Consider the following 20152-nt stretch of genomic DNA (forward strand, 5'->3'; position numbering starts at 1 on the left):
AACACTGCATGATCACCAGTCACCCCACCACCGCATGCTGTCCCCTACAATTTTGAGGCGAAAACCAAACCTGTTGGATCGCATATTCTCTGAGTGTTTTTGCTTGGCATGTATTTGAATTCTGGCTTGAAATGCCAACATATTACTGCAGCATAAATGACTAACCATGATAACCAGGGCAGAGAGACCTCAGCTTGCTGTTACGAGGAAGGAAGATGCTGAAACAGCTGTACATACTGTACCAGAACATATCCAGGTGCTGCCTGTGAAAATGATAAGAAAAACACTAAAACCATCTCAGAAATGAAACTTTCTGAGGATAAATGCAAAAATACACTGAGGTGCAACAAGTAGCTTTAGGCTCATTGAAAGCAAGGACTCCCATCGTGTAACGGTCAGCCACACATCTGGTTCAACACCAGAGCAAACCCGTAAACATTGATACAAGGGCCTGGTGGTTGTTTTTTTTTCCATCAGTGGAAGAAAAAAATCCAGGACTGGAGGACGCGGGGTGCGTGACATGGGGAGCTGCTTCGCAGAGGGATGGCACACAGGTACCCAACAAATTTACCCTCCGTTTGCGATGGCATGCAGTGCCCTGAGCGAGAAGGAGAAACCACCTGTCCTGGCTTTGGCTGAAATAAAGTTAATTTTCTTCCTAGCAGCCCCTGCAGTGCCGTGTTTTGGACTGAGTAGGGTAACAACGCTGATAACACACTGACGTTTAGTTGTTGCTGAGAACTTTTTATATTAAGGACTTCTCAGTTTCTGGGGCCCTGCCAGCGAGGGGGGGGGGGGGGGGGGGGAGGGGACACAGCCAGGACAGGTGACCCCAGCTGGCCAGAGGGACAGTCCGCAGAACACCACGCTCAGTATATAAGGGACGTTCAGAGTGACAGCGTCTGTCCCCCCCAAATCCCCGTTCCCGGCACCCACCGCCGCGGACAGGTGCACGGGGTTCCGCCCGCCGCGGGTTCCGCCCGCCGCGGGTTCCGCCCGCCGCGGGTTCCGCCCGCCGCGGGTTCCGCCCGCCGCGGGTTCCGCCCGCCGCGGGTTCCGCCCGCCGCGGGTTCCGCCCGCCGCGGGTTCCGCCCGCCGCGGGTTCCGCCCGCCGCGGGTTCCGCCCGCCGCGGGTTCCTGACGTGCGGAATCGAACTCTACCGCTCGAGTTATAAAGCAGGTATGTTTATTGCGGCGCTGAGTGCAAGGGGGGTCGCTCCTCCTCACTTGCACACCGTTTCAACAAGCAGCCCGATATTTATTATACAAAGTCAGGCATATACAGAAAGGTTTCCGAACATTCGGAATCCCCCTCTGGCGCCTCTTCAAGATGTATTTTCCAACTCCTTGGGCAGTTCCCTGAAGTTCCTGTTTATCTTTGCATACATTAATTATGCAGACATTAATGCTTGGTCCTTCCTTATTGTCCACTCTGAACACTCAAGCTAATACGTGCCCACGGGGCTGGTTTTAATCTGTATCACCACGATCCCCCGCCGGGGGATCCACCCTCTTTGGGGTGGGGGCCGTTTGAGTAGGCCGTTGCTGATCTATTACTACCACAATTATTTTCCCCTGGTTTGTTTTCTTTTAGCAGTTAGCATGCCCTAGTCAGAAGGCTCCTTATTGACATTCTTGTGGAGCTCATCTCCATCGGTACTAACTGTCCCTTCGCCGAGCGCTGAGCTCCTGCCCTTCGCTCTTTCTCCGGGGCTGGTGTTTCTGTTATCTGTGCAGCTTCTGCCTGCTGCAGCGCCCTACGTTTGTCACTGTCCCCACCCTCCCCTCCGCGGCACCGGGAGGGGCAAGCCGCGGTGGCCCCGAGGGGACGTGGCCAGCGAGCCCCTCCCCCCCGCCCCGGAAGCGGAAGCGGCGCCGATGGCGGGCGGCGGGAGCGATGGGGAAGCGGCGCCGATGGCGGGCGGCGGGAGCTGGCTTGAGGCGGAGGCGGCCTGCGAGGCCCTCCGCTTGCTGCGTATCGAGCCCTCGGCCGTCGGCCCCGACGCGGGGCGGGTGGGCGGCGCGGCGCGGTGCTCGGTAAGTGCCCCCGGGACGGGACGCGGCGCGGCGCGGGCTCGGCGGCGGTAGGCCCGCAGGCCTGAGGCCCCGTTGACGCCCTCAGAGGAACGTGCTGCGGAAGCGGAGGCGCTGGGAGCGGGTGCTGGCGGCCAAGAGGATGAAGCGGCGGCAGGAGCGGGAGAGGAGCCGGGCCCGGCGGGCCCAGGGCGCAGGTGAGCGGCAGGGCGGCACGGAGCGGCCCCGCCGAGGGGCTCCGGGCCGTGGGCGGGCGCGGGGCCTGGGCTACCTTCGGTGCTCTGCCTCCCAGGGGCTGCCCTCCGGGACGGTGGGAAGGTGCCGGCCACCCTCGCAAAGGAACGGCTTCTGCAGGCCCGGGCGGCGGGGCCCCGGCTTTGCGTGGACCTCGGCGTGGCCGATCGCATGACGGAGAAGGTACGAGGGTCCTGCTGTTACCGAAATCTCGGAACGAAGAATTTACCGACACCAATGTGATGTAGATAAGCAGACACTTCTTTATTGACGGCCGGGTGCGTGAGCGAGTCCTCTCACAATCAATGCACACCAAGCTTCAGAATCAGACACCATATAGAGAATGTATTCATTAAGTATTCATGCATAATCATGGTATTTCCCGAAAATCATTAACATACCCTCCTCCCGTCTCCGGTTCTGTGCAGTAAAGCTTAGAAAGGTCCAGAAATGGGTCTGGGGTACCATTTGGGTAGGTGGTATGTGAGTCGGTGGTCGCGATCTCCCCCTGCCGGAATTACCTTTTACTAAAGTTCACGGTTTCTTGGCAGGTAACTACAAGCTGTTCCAGTCGACTCCCCCCACTTCCATTAATTCTGTATTCTGACATTTCAATACACTTTCTACATACAGAAGACTGGTCAAATGCACAGAAATCCTCTCCCCAGTCTACCTGTAAATACTGTATCCAATTATCTTAAGTCATCTTGAATCTTAAGTCTATTATCTACGTGCTAATCATTCCTACTAGGTGATTCTGACCTATGCTTTTGGCCTTGCTGCAGGGCTGTACAGAGGATTTCATAGCAGCTTTTGTTGTGCAACTACAAGTTTCATTAAAATATATTTCTTATTCCAAGTGATTTTATAAAATCAAATAAAGTCAATTAATTCTAACTTATTAGCAGATCTGGAACACTGCCTGCAGTGCCCTCCCGCCCCAGCACTGCCTGCTGGCCTGGCAGGTCCTCAGGAGATGCTGGGGACATGCCCCATCGCAACCTTGACACGGCCTGGCAGCTGCGCTTCTCTGTCCATCCCTCTATGGAAAGTGTCTGAGGGGGTGGAGGAGGTGGCTGGGTCCACTTGCTGGCTTGTTCAAGCTGTGCTAAGAATCCCTCCAGCTCACCTGCAGCCGGGGTGTGTTAGAGAACATGCAACAGCTTTTCTGGGTGCAGCCCCTGCGGGGGATGCTGGCCCGTCCTGCCTCTGCCTGTCCCTCGACCCCCGGGCCTGCCCACGTGCTGCCTGGTCTCCAGCACGGGCTGGCTGCACACCCAGCTCTCGGGGGGGTTTCCCCGAGCTGTGCTCCCCACAAACAGCCTTTTCAGATCTTAGTAACCAGCCGGTGACACAAGCGTTGCAGACATCTGCAGACCCTGAATGCAACTTTTTTTGGTTGTGTTACCCCTTTGCTCCTAGACTTGTGAGTCATTGTGCTTGTTATTTGTTGGAAGGAAACAAGCCGCCTCGCATCCCAGATCAGGAGACTCTACGGGGCAAACAGGCGGGCCAAGAAGCCGTTTTGGCTCTATCTGACAGAGTTTGTGGTGGGTTCATTGATCTACGAGGAGTGTCTTCGCATGAATGACGGCTTCTCCAGTTACTTGGTAAGGGTCTCTGGCTACAGTGGTTTCCCAGGTTTGTAGCACCCCATAGCCACGGTGGTTGCCCTCAGTTTTGGTCCGAGACAGGCTGCGGTGGGCTGGAATGAGAGCTGGGGGTGGTGTGGGAATGCAGCTCGGTGACAGTGGTTAAGGTCAGGTCTTCTTGCCCTTAGACAATGTCACAGCAGCGACATTGAGCCATGTGTTCTACAGCACTTGTGGGCCTGCACCTGGTAACGGTGAGGGGAGAAAACCACCTGAAGTGGAGATTCCTGAATCTCTTTAAGAATTCAGATCTCATTTAAAGTTAGGTAATTACTGCTGCTCTCCCTTCCTCAAACCACATTTAGGGATTTTGATGAGAAGAGAATTTAATGGATTTTGAGGGATATATTGTTCAGTGCTCATACAGAAACATTTTCCAACTTAAAAAAAAAAACCAAACCAAACCCAAACTCTATCTGTAGGAGTTCAAACACCTAAGTTGGTAGTGTCAAGTTCTGGTATGTTTGTGTCTGAGAATAGGTTTTGCTCTGAGAGATGGACTTGGGGCAAATGGCCTGCTTTTCTCCTTGTCTTGCATTTTTCAGATGGATACAACTCAAGAAAGTTACCTGGACCTATTTCCTTTAGATGCGATTGTTTATCTCACTCCTGACTCCGACAATGGTAAATATTTTACATGCTTTAGGCACAGAGGAACTGGGGAAAGATGTTGATTTTTAAGCTTTTCTTCTTAAGACCGTTTCATACTTCAGGTGATTTGATACCAAGCATTCGCTGTCTCAAATTGCAAGATGTACCCTGTACTTGTATCTGATGCTAAACCTATTCCTGTTTCCATCTGCTGTGACAGGGGATGAGGTTTTGACTCGGGGTTGTGTGTGATCTGCAGCAGACTGAACTTAAAACCTGTGTGTAGACCCACTGCAGTTTGTAATGCTACGAAGGGGCGAAGGGGAGATGCTGGGGCAGTTTTGGATACAGTCTAAATGACATCTTTCTCTGAAATAATGCAGCAGCTACAACGTTCCCTTGATTGCTTCATTTGCTGCTCTGTGTGTGTTCTCTTCCTCCATTTCTGACTGCCCGTATATTTCTGGGGATGTAGATCCCTTTCTTGTTTGATGCAAATGCCTTACTCTGATAAAGAATCTGTTAAGGGTTGGGAAATGTTTTAGGAGGTGAGTGGGAGGCGTCTGCAGGCTGCTTGGGATCAGATGGACACATCAGCCACATCTCAGAACTGACAAAAAACTTTAAAGAATTGCAAGGGGAACAACGTGTGATATCTCTGGTGCTTTGTGCTTTCAGCCTGAGTCTGATCTCCCCCTTTCAGTCAGCCCGCCTGCAGTTCAGGCGGACCCTTCCGTCTCTGAAGCTTCACACTCCTGCACAGCCTGAGGCTACAGGGTGAAGGGCAGCTCTGTCCACAGCATTCTCATGGAAGTGGAGTCTTGCTCAGAGAAGGGTGTAATGCAGAATTTTACTGTTGTGTGGTGGTAAGCAAGTAATCTTTTTTTCTAGTCCTTGAAGATATTGATCCAAATAAAGTGTATGTCCTCGGAGGCCTGGTGGATGAAAGTATTCACAAGGTGAGTAGTATTCACTTGTCAGAACCTGAGGCTGTTGGCTTCCCCATTCTCTCAGGAGGGCAGAGACGTCCCCGTTAGTAGCACCCGGTGCTGCTGCTGCATCAATTCGACATGTCACTATTGTGCAAACACCCGTCTTTCCTCAAGGTTCTGTGGGGTTCCAGCACCAGGCTGAGAGACTGCAGCAGTCACAGTGAAACAAGCCCCGGGATGGTTTTCACCTTCGTAGCTGCTTGTACCCAAAATGATGTGTGTGCTCTGTGCTCTGCATATGCAAGTTTGTGCGCACAGGGCACCTTGTTCTTATTTCTCTTGCAGAAGCTGACCCTGCAGAGGGCACAAGAGCAGTCCTTGCAAACAGCCCGCCTCCCCATTCGTGAGTACATGGTGAAAGCAGTTAACACCAAAAACTACCACTCGGAGACGCTGGCCATTAATCAAGGTGGGAGGCAGTGCCATGTCCTGTCGGTTGCCTGGGCTGGAGGAGGGGAGGAGGCTGTCGAGCACTAAGCAGTGGTTTGCAAAACGGGGGCCCAGTGCTCAGTAATGGGGGAAGAAGCCATTGCCGTCTCCGTCAGCACAAGCAGAGGGGGCAGAGGGCACTGCAGAGCACCAGGCATAGCTGCTGGAGGCCACTGCGTGTTCTAGGGGAGCCCTGATGTGGAGACACGGGTATGATGCGCTTCCAGGTGTATGGTCAGCGGCACAGACAGGACAGCACGGGTCCGTCAGAACGGTGACTGCGGGCACCTTGCTTTAGTTGACGCAGCCTCTGCTGTTCCTACCCAGAGCTCCCCAAAGCCATCTTCAAATTAGCCTCACTCACTCACTCACTCACTCACTCACTCACTCACTCACTCACTCACTCACTCACTCACCAGATTTGACATGGGAGGGAATGCAGACTCCATGCTAACTTTCTCTGGCATCAGCTATTACCATGTCCTGATGTTTTGCAATCGGGGGGGGGTGTGTGTGTGTGGGGGGGTGTATTGTAGAGCTTGCTACTGATACACTGGTTTCACAGCATGGTACATCTCTCTGTTCCCAACAGTCTTTGATGTCTTAGCAACTTACTACGAGACACGATGCTGGCCAGCAGCTTTGAAAGCGGGAGTTTCTTCTGGAAAAGGTTATGTGCTACCAGATGCGGGGAAATAAGTGGAAATACCTCAGCGTGACAATGCACAAGAAAACTCTTTATTTTTTGATGGTAAGGAGCTGTGCATACAAGAAAGGCAAACTCCAAATTTCAAGCAGAGTAACCAGCATGAATGTGCATAGAGAAAACAGCTCTGCTTAAATCTTGTTTGAGGACCTTGTCGAGAGTGTCGTGTTCTACCTCAGCAGTACAATGCTGGGAATTACTTTTCCCCTTGAACAGAAAAAAAACCCCACAACTGATGGAGCCCTGGGATCAAGTGAAAACTTGACAGGAATTCAGTTTTGCTTCATTGCAGATGCTGCTTAGAGTGTTTCTGACTCCTGCATCTACACTTGTTCTGGAACAGGGATGAGAGCTTTAGGCTATTTCACCTCGATTAAACAGTAAGTAAAGTGAAGTCAGAATTGCAAAGCTCAGTGGTGAGGAAGATTCCTTCCCACAGAAAAAGGACACTGCTGTTTCAGCTGGGGAACACCACATGGGAAGTGGCTCCCCAGTGGAGAAACTATTCTTAGGTGCACCATGTCCCAACTACTTGAAACCAATTGAAGACTTGGCGAGTTGTTGAAGCTTACAGCTAATTCTGTGCATCTACGCTAAAATAAAATGTTTACTCTTAAACTCCGATTGCATCTTTACAGTTACTGGTGGTTGTTGCTCCCCACACGAGCTGAATTTGTTTGCTGGTGCCCGTTGCTTTGCTGTGCCCTCTGGGTTTGCCCAGCATCCCACATGCTCTTCCAGTTCTTACTCTTCATGTCTCCCTGTTCCATCAGCTGTTGGTGTGTAGTTAGAGGTCTGCACTTGGGCTCCTGTGTAAGAGACTTTAACCTGCTACTTGAGCCCCTGAGTTTGCTAGGTAGCAGCATATGCTAACCCAGTGGCTGGAGGTACTGTGGCCACCCTGTCCCTGTCTGGTCAGCAGAGCAGACTGCCCTTGGCTTGCTAGCTTGGCTGTCTGCAGGCACAGTGCGAGAGCAGCGGTTCTGGGGGGTTTGGTGCAGGGATAACAAAGGTTGCTGGGTGTTTGCTTGCCTGGCTCTTAGGAATCTGCCTGGATAGAGAGGTCTCCGAGGGGCTGTGACACTCCTTTCTCCCCCAGCTGCTCTCCTCTTCCACACCTGGGTTCAACTGCAAGGACTTGCCTTAAAGCCCTGCAGAAGCATTCCACGGAACGAGTAAAAAAAAGTGGAGGTGGCCTCCCTCTGATGTTACAGAGCCACAGGACAATACTGTCCCCATGCTGCCCTGGTGCTTGGGGACAGAAGTGTGTGCAGCATCCCCCGGAGGAGGAAGTCCCAAAGTTAGATGCCAGCAATTGGGGACCTGCCTCTGCTGTCTTCATCTGGGGGGGTGGGGGGGGTGAAATCACGCCTCCAGCACCGGAGTGCTGACTAGGATGCGCAACAGGATGGTACCTAAGGGCAGATGGCTCATGCTTGCCAGGGCTGTGCCGTGCGTGATGGGAGAAGAGCTACTGAAAAAGCTGGAAAAAGAGGCTTGCCCTCTCCTAGGGAGGCTGGCATAACGGGTCATCCTCACGGTTGTGAAGGTCATTTCAGTCTGAAGGCCTTACCTGTGCCTTCTGGAAGACACGGATCCAAAGTAGCGTGGAGGGTTAATGAGGGACTTTCTCCAGCGCTAGCAAAACGGGAATAGAAAAGCTGGCTGACACAGAAACCGTATCGGAAGAGTAGGATATGGTGTTGCCTCCCTCACCCCGGACAACTCTCTCTTCTGCTCTTGTAAGGCGACACAGCTAAATACTAGTATATAGTTTTGTTGCCAAAGAGGTTTCTCTTACAAGCCCAGGCACATCCTCAGCCACAGGAGGTGGCCAGAGCAGCCTGCGTTCCTTCGCACTGCTATTTGACATCGCTCTACTTCCCGGTCTGCCTTGGAGAGTAAGGAATGGGAGGAAGGGCAGGCCAAAAAGCCCCACCTTTCTCCACAGGTGACAGAAGGGGGCTAGGACAACCCTTTGAGACTGGCCACCTGCCAGGCCTCTGGGAGGTGAGGGACAAGCCCCAGGCAAGATACATAAACCGTTGAGAGCGCTCTGTGAGTTTGCCTCTTACATACAGATTGTGTACGCAGAATTCCACGAAGCTAGGCTGGAGGGCAGGATGCCCTGCCCTGTGCCCACCCCCCGGCCAGGGCAGCTCTTGGCGCAGCGAAGCCAACATGCATGGACACGTCCCGTGACCGTTATTGATGCTAAACATCCTGATGGGGAGAGCCTGTTAGGGTAGAGAAGGGAACGCGGCTGGGCTCTTCCCCACCCGGTGCGTGTGTGTGCGCTCCACCAAACCGCCCCGTCATGACAAGGTGGGTACCCTGAACTGCTGCAGGAGACAAAACACGGCAGCTGTAAAGGCTGTATGTTGGTGGGCGAGGAGCTTGGCACCCAGATCTGGGCAGCCTTGCCTGTGAAGCTGCTGGTGAACGGCCTGCACAAGCTGGTGGTAGGTGCCCACCACATCCACAAGCGCGGCCCCGAGCTCCTGCTGCCTCTGCCTGCACAGCTGGCAGTGCGTCACCTGGAAGCAGGCCACTGCTAGCTGGACCAGGTGGTCGAACGTCACCCTGAGTGCCCCCTGCAGCTCTTGGAGGGACTGCTCTGTTTTCAGGAACTCCTGGCAACTGGACAGCAGCTCCTGAGAGGCTAATCCAAGGGCACCCTTACTTTCAGCACCCTGCTCTGCACACTGATCTTGCAGGTGGGTTGCTTCATTCCCAGAGAGCTTCCCAATGACCTCCTGAAGCTCTGTGGTGTAGGCTAGGAAGCAGGAGAAATCTGCAGGGCTCATTCTTGCTTGGTCCTTCAGCTGGCTGAGGGCTTGGACATGAGGGTCCTCCCATGCTGCATCCCTCCCAATGGAGACCGGGTAACTGCTCAGAGAGGTCCCAGGAAGACCGCAGCCGCTGGATGGTGGTGTGGTGAGAGGCCCCACAAACGTGCTGCACGTGGGGATGGTGGTTTCATGTTCCCCCTTGTCATCAGCTCTATGGAAGCAGCTGATATAGGACAGGCGACAGCTGCACTTGTCCACCCCAAGCTGTGGTGGAGAGGTCATCTTCACTGTGGAAAAACCCAAGGACCTGGTCATGATGGGGTCAGAAGGGGTCTGCTCACCCTTCTTGTAGTTAAAGCAGAGAAAGCAGAGTTTTGAAGCCCCATGATCTCCTGCTCTTTTCCCCAGTGAGCCCAAGGGAATTTGGCCTGAGGAGACGGAAAGCCTTAGAGATGGAGTCAGAGGAGAGTCCTTCCCCACCTCACCAGCCTGTTCTTTAGGAAGAGGGGTCTGAACAGGCTGCAGCTGCTTGTGAGCCCCATTTCCCATGTCTTTTCTGGGCTCTGCTTCATCCTGGCTGCTTACCAACTCTTTCTCAAAGGGTGATTCAGCTGGAGCTGTTTGCATCTCCTTTCTGACAGCATCAGCCCCCAGGCACCCACAGGTCTTCTGAGAGGCCAAAAGCTCTCGTGGGCTATCTACCCTTTCCTGAGATGGGCTGGGTGATGTGAGGTCCTGTTCCTGGGCAACCTCAAGGGGAGATGCCACACTGGGACCATGAGCTGATGGCAGCAGCATGTGTCCATTAGCAGGGTGGGTTACCTCTTGGCCCAGGAATGGGGGTACACCACCAGTTGTATGCTGGGCTGCCACCACCTCACCCACCTCCTCCAGCACCACTTGGGCCAGCCAACTGCTGGTGGCCACACAGCTCTCCTCACTCAGCCACCCAGTACATGCCTTCATGGAGGAACTTCCCTCAGCAGCTCTGCTTTGTCCCCCAGGAAGGGGCACAGCTTCCTCCAGGGACAGGAAAGGTGGATGTACAGCATGTGCAGGTTGGAGACCACCGTCCACATGCGTGGTGACACCTGCACTCTCCTCCCTGTGCAGGTCACCTGGCAGGCGAACGGCTGAAATGGCAGAAAGCACGGAGTCAGTCAGTGATTTTGTTTCCAGGGTGTCAGGCTCCATTTCCATCAGGTCAGAAGATGTATTTGAGCTAGCAGCATCTCTCCGGGCCTGGGTGGCTGCAGGAAGCCCCAGTGCTGCATCCTTCTTGATGTCCTCTGACGAGCGTGGAGCAGGGCGCTGAGCAAGGCGTGGTGGGGAGGGTGGCCAGGAGCAGCAGCTCTGCAGAGAGCCTGGCAAAGCCAAGGGGAAAGTGACCTGCGAGGTGTAATCAGTTTTCAAGAAAGACCTCCTCTTCCTCAGGCTCTTGGTGTATGTCAGCTCCTTCTCCTTCCTGTGCTTCTCCCTTGCTGTCTGCCTCGTCATCAGGTCCTCCTCCAAGCTGTAACATCTTGGTTTCTTCAGGGTGCAGAAGGAGTTGTCTGTACCCTCTTGGGATGGGGACATCATATTGTAGCCTGCTGGCAAGAAAAAAAACAAAACATGCAAGTCAGGAAACAGCCACAGGCAGCGGAATATCCAGGAGTCTATGCAGTGGGCCAAAACGCTCTTTAACACAGGTCCTGCAATTGCAGGCATCAATGTTTGGCAGCAAAGCCTGGCTCCCAAGTGCCAAAGAAAACTGTCCCCGTGTTATGATCAAGCACCCATTTGGAATCAGTTATGTCAAGCAAAACAGAGTCTGGGCTGTGGCTACAACGACTTAAAGTCCAAGAGCAGCGAAGAAGGGCACTGCGTAGTCTCTCCCCTTGTTTACTGGAGCCGCTTGATCTGACTGCAGGTATAGCTGTAATTCTCAAGTTAAATTTGATGATAATTTTGGATAAACTCCAGCTACAGGGAGTACTGCCTACAGCTGTACCTCTATTAACACTCAAAAGAAACACCAGAAATTCCAGGTTGGGAATTTCTGCTGAAATTCTGCTCATCACAGGTTGTGTGTGTCCTGGCAAGTGAACCTCCTCAAGTGAACACAGTAATAGTCTTTAGCCCCTAATAAAATGGGTCAAAATCTGATCTTCAAAGTTCTAGAGAACATCCACCTGCGCAGGTTTGTTTTTTTTTTTTAAAAAAAAGGTGCATTAAAAGTAGTAGCTTTATTCCACAACATTTCCAGACATAACAATTTAGTGCCTGAACATGGTATTGTTACTGTGCATCAATGCAAGGCAAAATTGTACCTACTACTAGGGAGCTGCTCAGCCACAAGGCTCCCTGACCCAGTTATGAAACATGCCCCTGACCTGAAAATTATTTTTGGTCTTGGGTGTGCATGGAACAATAATATTTTACACTTTTTAGCTCTCCCCAGCTTGAAGGAAGATTGCAGAGTAAAGGTACTGTCTGACAATGGGAATATTTGCCACAAACCACCCTGTCGGTGCAGGGACACACATCTTTTCTGTGTTCTGTTTTTGGGACTCATCACTCTTTTCATCAGCCAAGATCCAGCTCACGTAGAAGGATGCACAGAACTTACTTACTCATGGAGTGTGTTGGCTTTAGGATCAAGCAGAGCCATACATCGGTATTCTGGAACTCCTGCAGAAACGTGAGAACTTTCCAGAACGCCAGACTCATTTCAAAACTGACCTTTTTCTAGGATCCAATGCTTAGATGTGATGACAAATCTCCCTGCAAAGCTGCGGCTCTGCCCCCTGTGTGCACACCCACTGTATTTCTGCTGAAGAGTGGCTCATGAAGAATGGGCGTTGAAAGGCCCTTCAAAAATCTTGGGAAAACTATGAAGAGCTGAAAGATTATCCCTCCAGGAAAACTTCACAGCGTAAACAGGCAACACTCCAGCCCAGGGGGTGGAAGGTGACCTGCATCACATGGGTGAGGGTTTACCTGCCAGGGCATCCAGAGGGCTGAGCCTGTCTGCAGCATCATAGAACTCCTCCTCAGAGCTGGTGTCACCAAAGCCCGGGGGTGGCTCCAAAATGAGGTCGCTCGCCTCTGCCATCCCTTCTGCTCCACACAGTGCCTCTTCCTGGGCCAACCCATCTTCCCAAGGGCTTCTTTGAGGGCTGCCCCTGATGTTGTTCCTCTCCATGCTGCCTGCAGGGGATACGCTGTAGCACAGGTTGTAATAGCCCACGGCGTTTTTCTCAGACAGCTTGGTCTCCAGCACAGACGCACCAGTGCCGTCCCCTCTCTGCTCAGAGGGTCCGTCTTCACACCCAGACTCCTCTCCATGTGGCACCTGCAAGAAACAGAAGTAGTCTCTGGTTTCGGCCCTGCTGGAGCCTCCTGCAGCATGAATGGGGAAGCTCTTGTATGAGCTGCTCATCTCCTGCACTGTTGGTGTGTAGAAGTGGAAGAACTCCGGCCTGGAGGAAGAGCAAGCTTCCAACTCATCTTCCTCCAGTGCATCCATAGAGTCACTGGAGCCACTTGTCTTAAACCCTCGGCTCTCGGTGTTGGCTGAATCTGAAGTCTCGGATGCGCTGTCTGTTGCATTGTCACCCCCACCACACTGGTCACCTCCTCCAGCTTGGGGCTTTGTGCTGTCCTTCTCCAGACTGTGGAGCTCTCCCAGCTTCTCCTCCTTCCACTGGGTGCTGCTGTATGCTAAAGGAGCGTCCACGCAATGCTCTGAGGAGGAATCCAGCTCCCAGGAGTCTTCAGAATCACTGCAAGTTCGAGATTCGTAGCCTGGGATTTAAACACATCTGTCAGCCCGTTCTTTGCAGCAGAAAGGAGGAACAGCCAGACAAAGGCTAGGAACTTGTCTGCACAGCAGGGATGCAAAGCCCACAGAGCTCTGCCCTCACTTGCTCCTCAGCAAACAAGGTGAAGAAGGTGCAATCTGAACTGCAGGGCCACAACCTGTCCGCAGAGGCTTGGTTCCTCCTGCCTGCTTTGCCTGTTTTTACTGCAGAGCAGTACCGGAGGGAGCTGCAGAAGAGCAGCCAGCTAAATCCTTACCTAAAGCCTCAGTCTGCAACGCCTATGAGGCTGCAGTTACGCTGACAAGGGACAGGACAGCAAGGCAAACAGATCCTCTCTCTCCTGGCTGAGGGATGCCAGCAGCAGGGAAATTGCTCAGGAGGCTGGTGAAAAGAGCACAAGTGCTCAGTGCCGTGTTTGCCATTTCGATGACAGGCGCTCAGCCTTCACTTCCCGGGAAAAGCTGCCAGTTACTGGTGCTCTTCCCCTGCCCAGCGTGTCTGGGGGTGATGGAAACCTGGCACTGCACACCCCTAGGCTACTGGTCTAGTATGATGCTATTCCCAGGAGGAAATAACACCTCTAATGCTGGAGGATCCACCCACTTTCTCCCCACCCTTTGGCCAAAAAATGACTGGGGTTTTTTTAAACCTTCTTCAGCCGAGACACGATGCAGTTGCTGTTTTTTCTCTCCCCAGGTAAATATGGAGATATTTGCATCCACGAACAGTCTGTAATAGCCAATGATGAGGCAGACAAGATCTTTTGCACTGTTTGATTCCAGCAGCAGAGTCAGCAGCTTTTTTGGTGAGGGGGTGGTGGTGGTGGAGGAAACAGTAAAAAATGTTAGCATAGACAAATACCGCTTGTATGACAATCTGCAACTATGTGCTGCACACTGAAAAGCCATTCCCTCTCCCATACTGCCATCATTGCAGAGCACTCTGTTTCTGCATGAGGCACAGAGAAAGATGAGCAATTGGTTTTTTCTCGTTTTGTTTCTTTCATATGTCTCACTGATGGAGTACTGCAGGAAGAATCACTTTCCTTCAGTCATTTTGTATTCTTCCTATGAGCTTTCCCTTCTGAGTCTGTTCTAAGCCTTTTGTACTGATGACACCATCACCTAAATGTCAGATTTTGAAAAGAATAGACGGTGTGAATAACTCCTCTACTTCCTCTCTGGCCCCGACACAACCACATGCTGGCCATCATGAAAGGACTGCATACCTTCAGATCCTGCAGGTAGATTTTCACCATGCTCACTTTTTCAGACTCCTCTGTAAGCTCCACCCTGCTGATGTTTGCAAACTCCGCCAGACTTGTTATGATGTTGAGCTTATTATTGATAATCTGGCTCACCCCATACTTGGCACCCACCAGCAAGGCAACATATGATTCTCTGTCCTGTAGCTGTAGGGGGAAAGGTTAAATCTGTAGCAAAAATCTCAGCAGGAACTCATTCACCTGTGCCAGGCAGGGACTCCTCAGCCATCTGATCTTGCGTGGTACCTGAACACTGGACTCTCTTTACAACTGGGCTGTAACCATCAGCAAAGGAGCCCCTCGTTACTTACAGGCAGTCAGGTCACCTGCTCCTGGCCGTTCTCTTCTCTGCCTTGGGGACCGCCAGCTCCCCTGTGCCCCCCAAGGCAGGTAGCCCCAGAGATGCATCAGCCATCTAGCAGATCCAAAGAGGTGGGCAGCAGCAGGTTGCTATCGGAAGTGTCACCTGCCAGGCTGTGCCAGACAGACCTAGCGAGACCTACTGGAGCTGGCCAGAAACTTCACAAAGGCATTTTTGACTTCGGAAGAAATGTCAACACTTTCTGTTAGCATCAGACACTTTAAAAAATTATGTAATGCCCGTATAATTTGGAAGAAATCATTCTATTTGCGCACAAGTGCAGACCTAGGAATTACTGCAACCCATCAGTAAGGTCCTCTACTGGTACAGAGCTACCGGTGCTGCTCAGCTCTCTGTACTAAACAGCTGTGGTTCACAGTTCAGTACAGATCCAAGTGGGGACAGGTGAAAAAAACCCAACCAAACCAAACCAAGAAACTTCTTGTGATAAGGGAAATGTTCTTTTTTACAGTAAGGTTTAAGCGTGGCAAATATATTTTCAAGAGTTCGTGAACCACCCCCAAGATCTCTTCAGTCATCTACAACATATCAAATATAGACAGCTCGCCTGAAGAGCAAGAGTCAAAACTTTCCATTAGAAAAAATATGCATAACTTTGTGTAGGCTGGTATGCTGTTCACTTCAATGGAACTATGCTGAGTTACCCTAGCAGAGTCTGTCACCAGTATTTATTATGACATCCCAGGACAAGGAAAAGCGATGTGACTGGGGCTGGCTGAAACAGCACCACCAAGGCTGATGTTACATTTTCTATGAGCATCAAAGCAAAGATAGGGAAGGAGACTCAGTAAGAGGTTGCTAGTCTCACGTCAACAATCAATTCAGAAAAATATTTCAATATTTCTGCTTTACCTAGGGTTTGCTTTGGTTAAGACATGATCTTACCCACTGGTGAAGAAAAAGGGTTAGAACTGCTTCTTGTGCCCTAACTTTGCAGTTATTGTCCAAGTACACTGTCATAACAGGTGCAGAAAGCAAGGCAATAGGACAGTACGCCAAAACCCGATTACATAAATAAACAGCACTCGTACCATCAGGGTGGCATTAAAGATCTTCCCATTGTACATCTTTAGGTCTCCCAGTATTTGCAGGTAGCTCAGGCGCACTTGAACTGCTGCGAGCATATGCTTCATTTTGCAAGAGAAGAAATACTGTTTAGGAACATGACAGATTGATGTTTGCGAGCTAGCCTGTAGGCTATAAGATGTTCTTTTGATACAGGACTTAGTATTTGACCAACACATCTAGCTTGGTCTGGATAGGCCACAGATGTATAGGACCATCCCACATTACCACGGCTGCCGTTTGGCAACCCCGCAAGCAAACCGCAGCAGAACACACTGCGCAGGGATATTAGCGTTACGTGTGCAGCAGAGCAAGTTACAAGAGGAAAAGATACGAGAAAAGCCCCAAGTGATGCCACAGAGAAGCAACCCACAGAGGAAAGACATTGCCTCTTTGGCCTGGAGAGATGCTGCCGCCATCCTGGGGGGCAGCACCTTGAACCCAGGGGACACACACTACCTTCTGCCGAGGGTCCAGTAGCACCTGGTTACGCTTCATGTGGTAGCTGATGGCTTTCTTGATGTCCTTCCCACTCATGTTTCGAAGCAAAGTTGGTGAGATGAAGTTTTCGATTCCCCAGTCCCTCCTGCCAGAAAGACAGGAAAGGAAGCAAAGAGGATCCCCAGCTGTGCTGTTCCCCAGCCACACAGTAAAATGTGCAGCAGGGCAGCTGGCCAGAGGTAGGGAAAGGCAAAGACACCATGCTAGACCAGGATGCACCCAGCCTCAGGGTGCTGTAACACGTCTGCATGGCTCATGCAACCTGCCTGCCTCACGCACATTCACTCCTGTGTGCATCTGCTTCTGGGTTCGGAGGTGGGGTTGGAGCAGCATGCACTTTCAGGTAGAATGCCTCTTTTTACATGGTTATACAGGAGACAACCTACAAGCTTCGTCAGCATAATGGTCTTCACCTGTCCTTGCCACACAGCGGATGAAGATTCTGTCTTTACAGTCACTTTCCTTCGGTCACAAGACATTGTGACATTACATTTTGACATCTCCAGTTCCCTAGACCCAACGCTGTGGGCCATCTGTTCTGCTGAACAGTTTGTTCAAGCCCCCGCATTAAATATTCAGGAACCAAGAACGCTGCATTTGTCTACAGTCGCTTCTCACTCTCCAGTAACTGTAAGTGGTTAGAGATGTCTGGCTGTATGCAAGGTATCAGTGGTGCTTGCATGGGCTGGCAGAAGCTCAACGGTGCAGTTACCACACTGTTATTTAATTACTGGCTCATCACAAGTTCTTAAAGCAGGGTTGCTCTTTAGGGCAAGCGTGGTCTAAGACCACTGCCGTGCAGCACAGCACACCTGCTGCTTGTGAAAGCATTTTATTTTTTTTTTCCCCAGATCCCATCACTTCACAGGACTTATCACCTATGTTGAAATTAGATACTTCTGATGTAGCTCTGGTGGATGAAGAGATGTAAAGTACTGGCTGTGCAAAGCTGATGATTATCCTCTCTCTCAACTACTGCATGCAAATCTTAGTATACTGGCAGGAGCAGCCCAGCTAACCACAACTATGTGAGAGGCTGGCAATTTCACGTCCCTGCTCTAACTACAGTACAGAACCTCCCTCAGTTTAGGGATGTGCCCAGATGCTATAAGGTCCAGATTATTCAAGCAGCTCAGCCGGTTAAAGACAGGGAGGCTTGTGAAGCCACCTTGCCCTAAAATGACTGGCACAACCAAGAGACGGCAGTCTCTCTGGGTCAGACAGTTTTCTATCCAGAAGGGACAAACATAGAGCTGATGCCACTTTTAGTTGGCTCCTTCTTTTGCCAGGCTTAGTCACAACATGATACAGAAGTCTGGGAACTTACTCAATGTATTTCAAGGATACTTTCTGTGGCTGAGCACAAGCATAGATCCTCTCCTGTATGTGTAGAGCAGCTAGACGTAATGCCACACTGCATTTCATTTCCACAGCAAATCTTTCATGAAGTACGTCGCTGCAGCTCTGGAACAAAGAGAGCAGAGTTAGCATGATGACAGGAGCTCAAGAAGTCAGGATATGGCTACCATGAATCAAACAAACGAAGCCACCTGGCTCATTTCAATCTCTTTCTGTTAAAAAGCCAAGCGTATTAGTTGATTTAAGAATTTAAGGCAAACTGAATCCGAATGCTCTGTTTTTAAGAGCTCTGCATTTCACAATCCTATAACTGAACTGGCCTGAAGTATGCTTTGGTTTCAAGCAGAAATGAGAATTGGGTGAGAGGAGATCCTGAAGCATGGAATGCCTCGATTTCACCTGCAGGTAGAGATACTCAAAGGCAATTGGGTCTTCCTGCAGGAGGTCTAAGGGATCCTTTGGGACAAAGCAGACTCTGAAGAGGCACCGGTAGTCATGACATTCTCGTTTTTGGACCACCTGCAACAGACAAACAGCATTACACCACAACTACTGCTGTAGTCCCTCCCTTCACAAATGCACAGTAAGCCTCTGGCTTGTACGAACTCATAGAAATCATGTAAAGCTACTGGCAACTGGGCTGGCTGCAGATTAGCTGTTGTCCTTCGCAATCAGAAGGAGACTGCTAGGGTTTGTAATTTTATCTTTGGTTCTTCTGGTTTTTTCTTCTCCCTGTGGTAGCTTGGAAGTCCTTTGACAGCAAAACTTCATTAAATACCCATTGATCTCGTATACTTGCAGTAGATAAGCTAGGACAGAGGCATGAAGGCCATACAATGACAGAGGAAAGGGCAAGCTTCTCTGCTTTTAACGTCAGTCATAAGATACAGCAGTGCTAAACAGACACTTGGTTCATCATCATAATGTCAATACATTAACCCCTGCATTATAAATTAGCATATTTTATTCTGGACAAATCCTATACAGGCTCACCAACTCAAACAAAGCAGAAATTCTCAGGCACACGTGCTCAGTGGCTGGACCGCATCAGCTACTGAACCTTCTCTGCATCACAGTGGATCACCAATCAACAGTCAACAGCACGGAGATGAATCTACCAAGTGGGCACATTCTCACACCTTAGATCAGCTCAGATTTAGTAGCAGAGCAACAGAACTACTGTCAGAGCTAACCTCATGTTTGCAGATTGAGAATTTCATCCAAGTGGCACCTGGCTGGATTAACTCTCTTGACTACCTACGGAATCGTAAATAGCTGGGTATGCAGGTATTTTAAGACGGTCTCAAACAGTCCTCTGTAGATGGACCTGTCTGATAGGTGGCACAAAGCATGTTCATCCTCAATCGTCTGACATAGTCCAAGCAGTACCAGCCCACAGGTATTGCTCTGTGGGCTCTCTAAACAGTGTGATGCTTATGAAAGCACCGTTTCTCCAAAGGCTCTGGTTAATGTAGGGGTGACACATGCAACAGGCAGAGAGGACAGCATCTCTGGAGATGGGGCCGAGCTCATTCCCTCTTGTGACACTGTCAGAGCTCAGCTCTCTCTGCATCTCACCGGCCACAGTTCATTCATACTGGTGCCCCCTCCCAGCATGGCTGCAAGGACATGCAAGGGGCTCTTCTCACCTGCTCAATGAGCTCCTCCTCATGCAGCAGGTGGATCTTTGCCATGTTGTACTGCTCCTCCAGAGCAAGGGCAAAGTGCACAATGCTCTGGATGGAGAGCTTCTCCTTCAAGGTGAGAACAATGTCCTGAGAAGGGAAGGCACATAAATGGTCAAACAGAATTCAGACACAGAGCTGCTGAGCACCACTAGCACACCACACAAACATGGATATTTCCAGCCTGCTGCTGGCAGCTGTGTGGGACAGCACTGAAAGGGCACTGGCCAGACACAAAATTCTCTGCAGCCAAGAACATGCCTGGTGCTGCAACACAGCATGACATTTTTAGTGCTGTTTCACAGGAAACTAATGCCTATATGATGTACTGCTTATACCTCTTCACTGACCACTTCTGGACCCATCGACTTAGACAAACCACAGAGGTCTCAAGGTTATACAAAGCCTGCAAGTTGATCAGAAGCGAAGGCATGGGAGACGGCAACCTCTTTGGAACACCAAGCAGAAGCTTGGCAGGTAGCTGCTGTGCCATCCCAGCTGGATGTCTGGGCAACGAAAGAATATGCCAGTCAGGCAGTCAGCAGGATGGTCGTCAGAGCCACCCATGTCCACTGATGCCAGCCAGCTGGTAAGGAAGGGAGTCAAGGGAACTGCAGAGGAAGCACAGATAAAGGGAGGACAACACATTTCAATAAATCA

At 51.0% G+C, this 20152-nt stretch overlaps 2 protein-coding genes across 16 annotated transcripts in view; one reads left to right on the forward strand and one right to left on the reverse strand.

The window, feature by feature from the left end:
* Nucleotides 1-1563: 1563 nt before the first annotated feature.
* TRMT10B (tRNA methyltransferase 10B) lies at nucleotides 1564-7267 on the forward strand. 2 transcript variants are annotated; one of them, XM_080372525.1, is made up of 8 exons: nucleotides 1564-2037; nucleotides 2123-2231; nucleotides 2327-2451; nucleotides 3726-3878; nucleotides 4466-4544; nucleotides 5403-5470; nucleotides 5618-5912; nucleotides 6525-7267. In XM_080372525.1, the coding sequence occupies exons 1-8, from the start codon at nucleotides 1879-1881 to the stop codon at nucleotides 6629-6631; spliced, it is 1095 nt and encodes a 364-aa protein (XP_080228651.1). In that variant the 5' UTR covers nucleotides 1564-1878; the 3' UTR covers nucleotides 6632-7267. The 2 variants fall into 2 exon arrangements, with proteins under 2 accessions (XP_080228651.1, XP_080228652.1); XM_080372526.1 differs by having other exon boundaries at nucleotides 1841-2037; nucleotides 5789-5912.
* FRMPD1 (FERM and PDZ domain containing 1) overlaps nucleotides 6649-20152 on the reverse strand; it is a 62810-nt gene continuing 49306 nt past the window's right edge. For all 14 annotated transcript variants that reach the window (XM_080372479.1, XM_080372467.1, XM_080372468.1 and 11 more), the window contains 9 exons: nucleotides 19457-19582; nucleotides 18207-18326; nucleotides 17776-17912; nucleotides 16407-16533; nucleotides 15914-16009; nucleotides 14465-14647; nucleotides 13886-14033; nucleotides 12413-13219; nucleotides 6649-11022 (listed from right to left, as the gene is read on the reverse strand). In XM_080372479.1, coding sequence (XP_080228605.1) covers nucleotides 8954-11022; nucleotides 12413-13219; nucleotides 13886-14033; nucleotides 14465-14647; nucleotides 15914-16009; nucleotides 16407-16533; nucleotides 17776-17912; nucleotides 18207-18326; nucleotides 19457-19582 — 3813 coding nt within the window. In that variant the 3' untranslated portion in view covers nucleotides 6649-8953. The remainder of the gene's footprint in view (nucleotides 11023-12412; nucleotides 13220-13885; nucleotides 14034-14464; nucleotides 14648-15913; nucleotides 16010-16406; nucleotides 16534-17775; nucleotides 17913-18206; nucleotides 18327-19456; nucleotides 19583-20152) is intronic.

This window comes from Falco punctatus (genome assembly GCF_963210335.1).
Source record: "Falco punctatus genome assembly, chromosome: Z".
Classification (NCBI taxonomy): Eukaryota; Metazoa; Chordata; class Aves; order Falconiformes; family Falconidae; genus Falco; species Falco punctatus.

What these genes read in the sequence shown, in the direction of transcription:
- TRMT10B (XM_080372525.1), top strand. Translation starts at nt 1,879, where the DNA reads ATGGCGGGCGGCGGGAGCGATGGGGAAGCGGCGCCGATGGCGGGCGGC. An exon ending in CCGGCGGGCCCAGGGCGCAG is followed by an intron (nt 2,232 to 2,326) that starts GTGAGCGGCAGG and finishes TCTGCCTCCCAG; the next exon opens with GGGCTGCCCTCCGGGACGGT. An exon ending in ACGGCTTCTCCAGTTACTTG is followed by an intron (nt 3,879 to 4,465) that starts GTAAGGGTCTCT and finishes TGCATTTTTCAG; the next exon opens with ATGGATACAACTCAAGAAAG.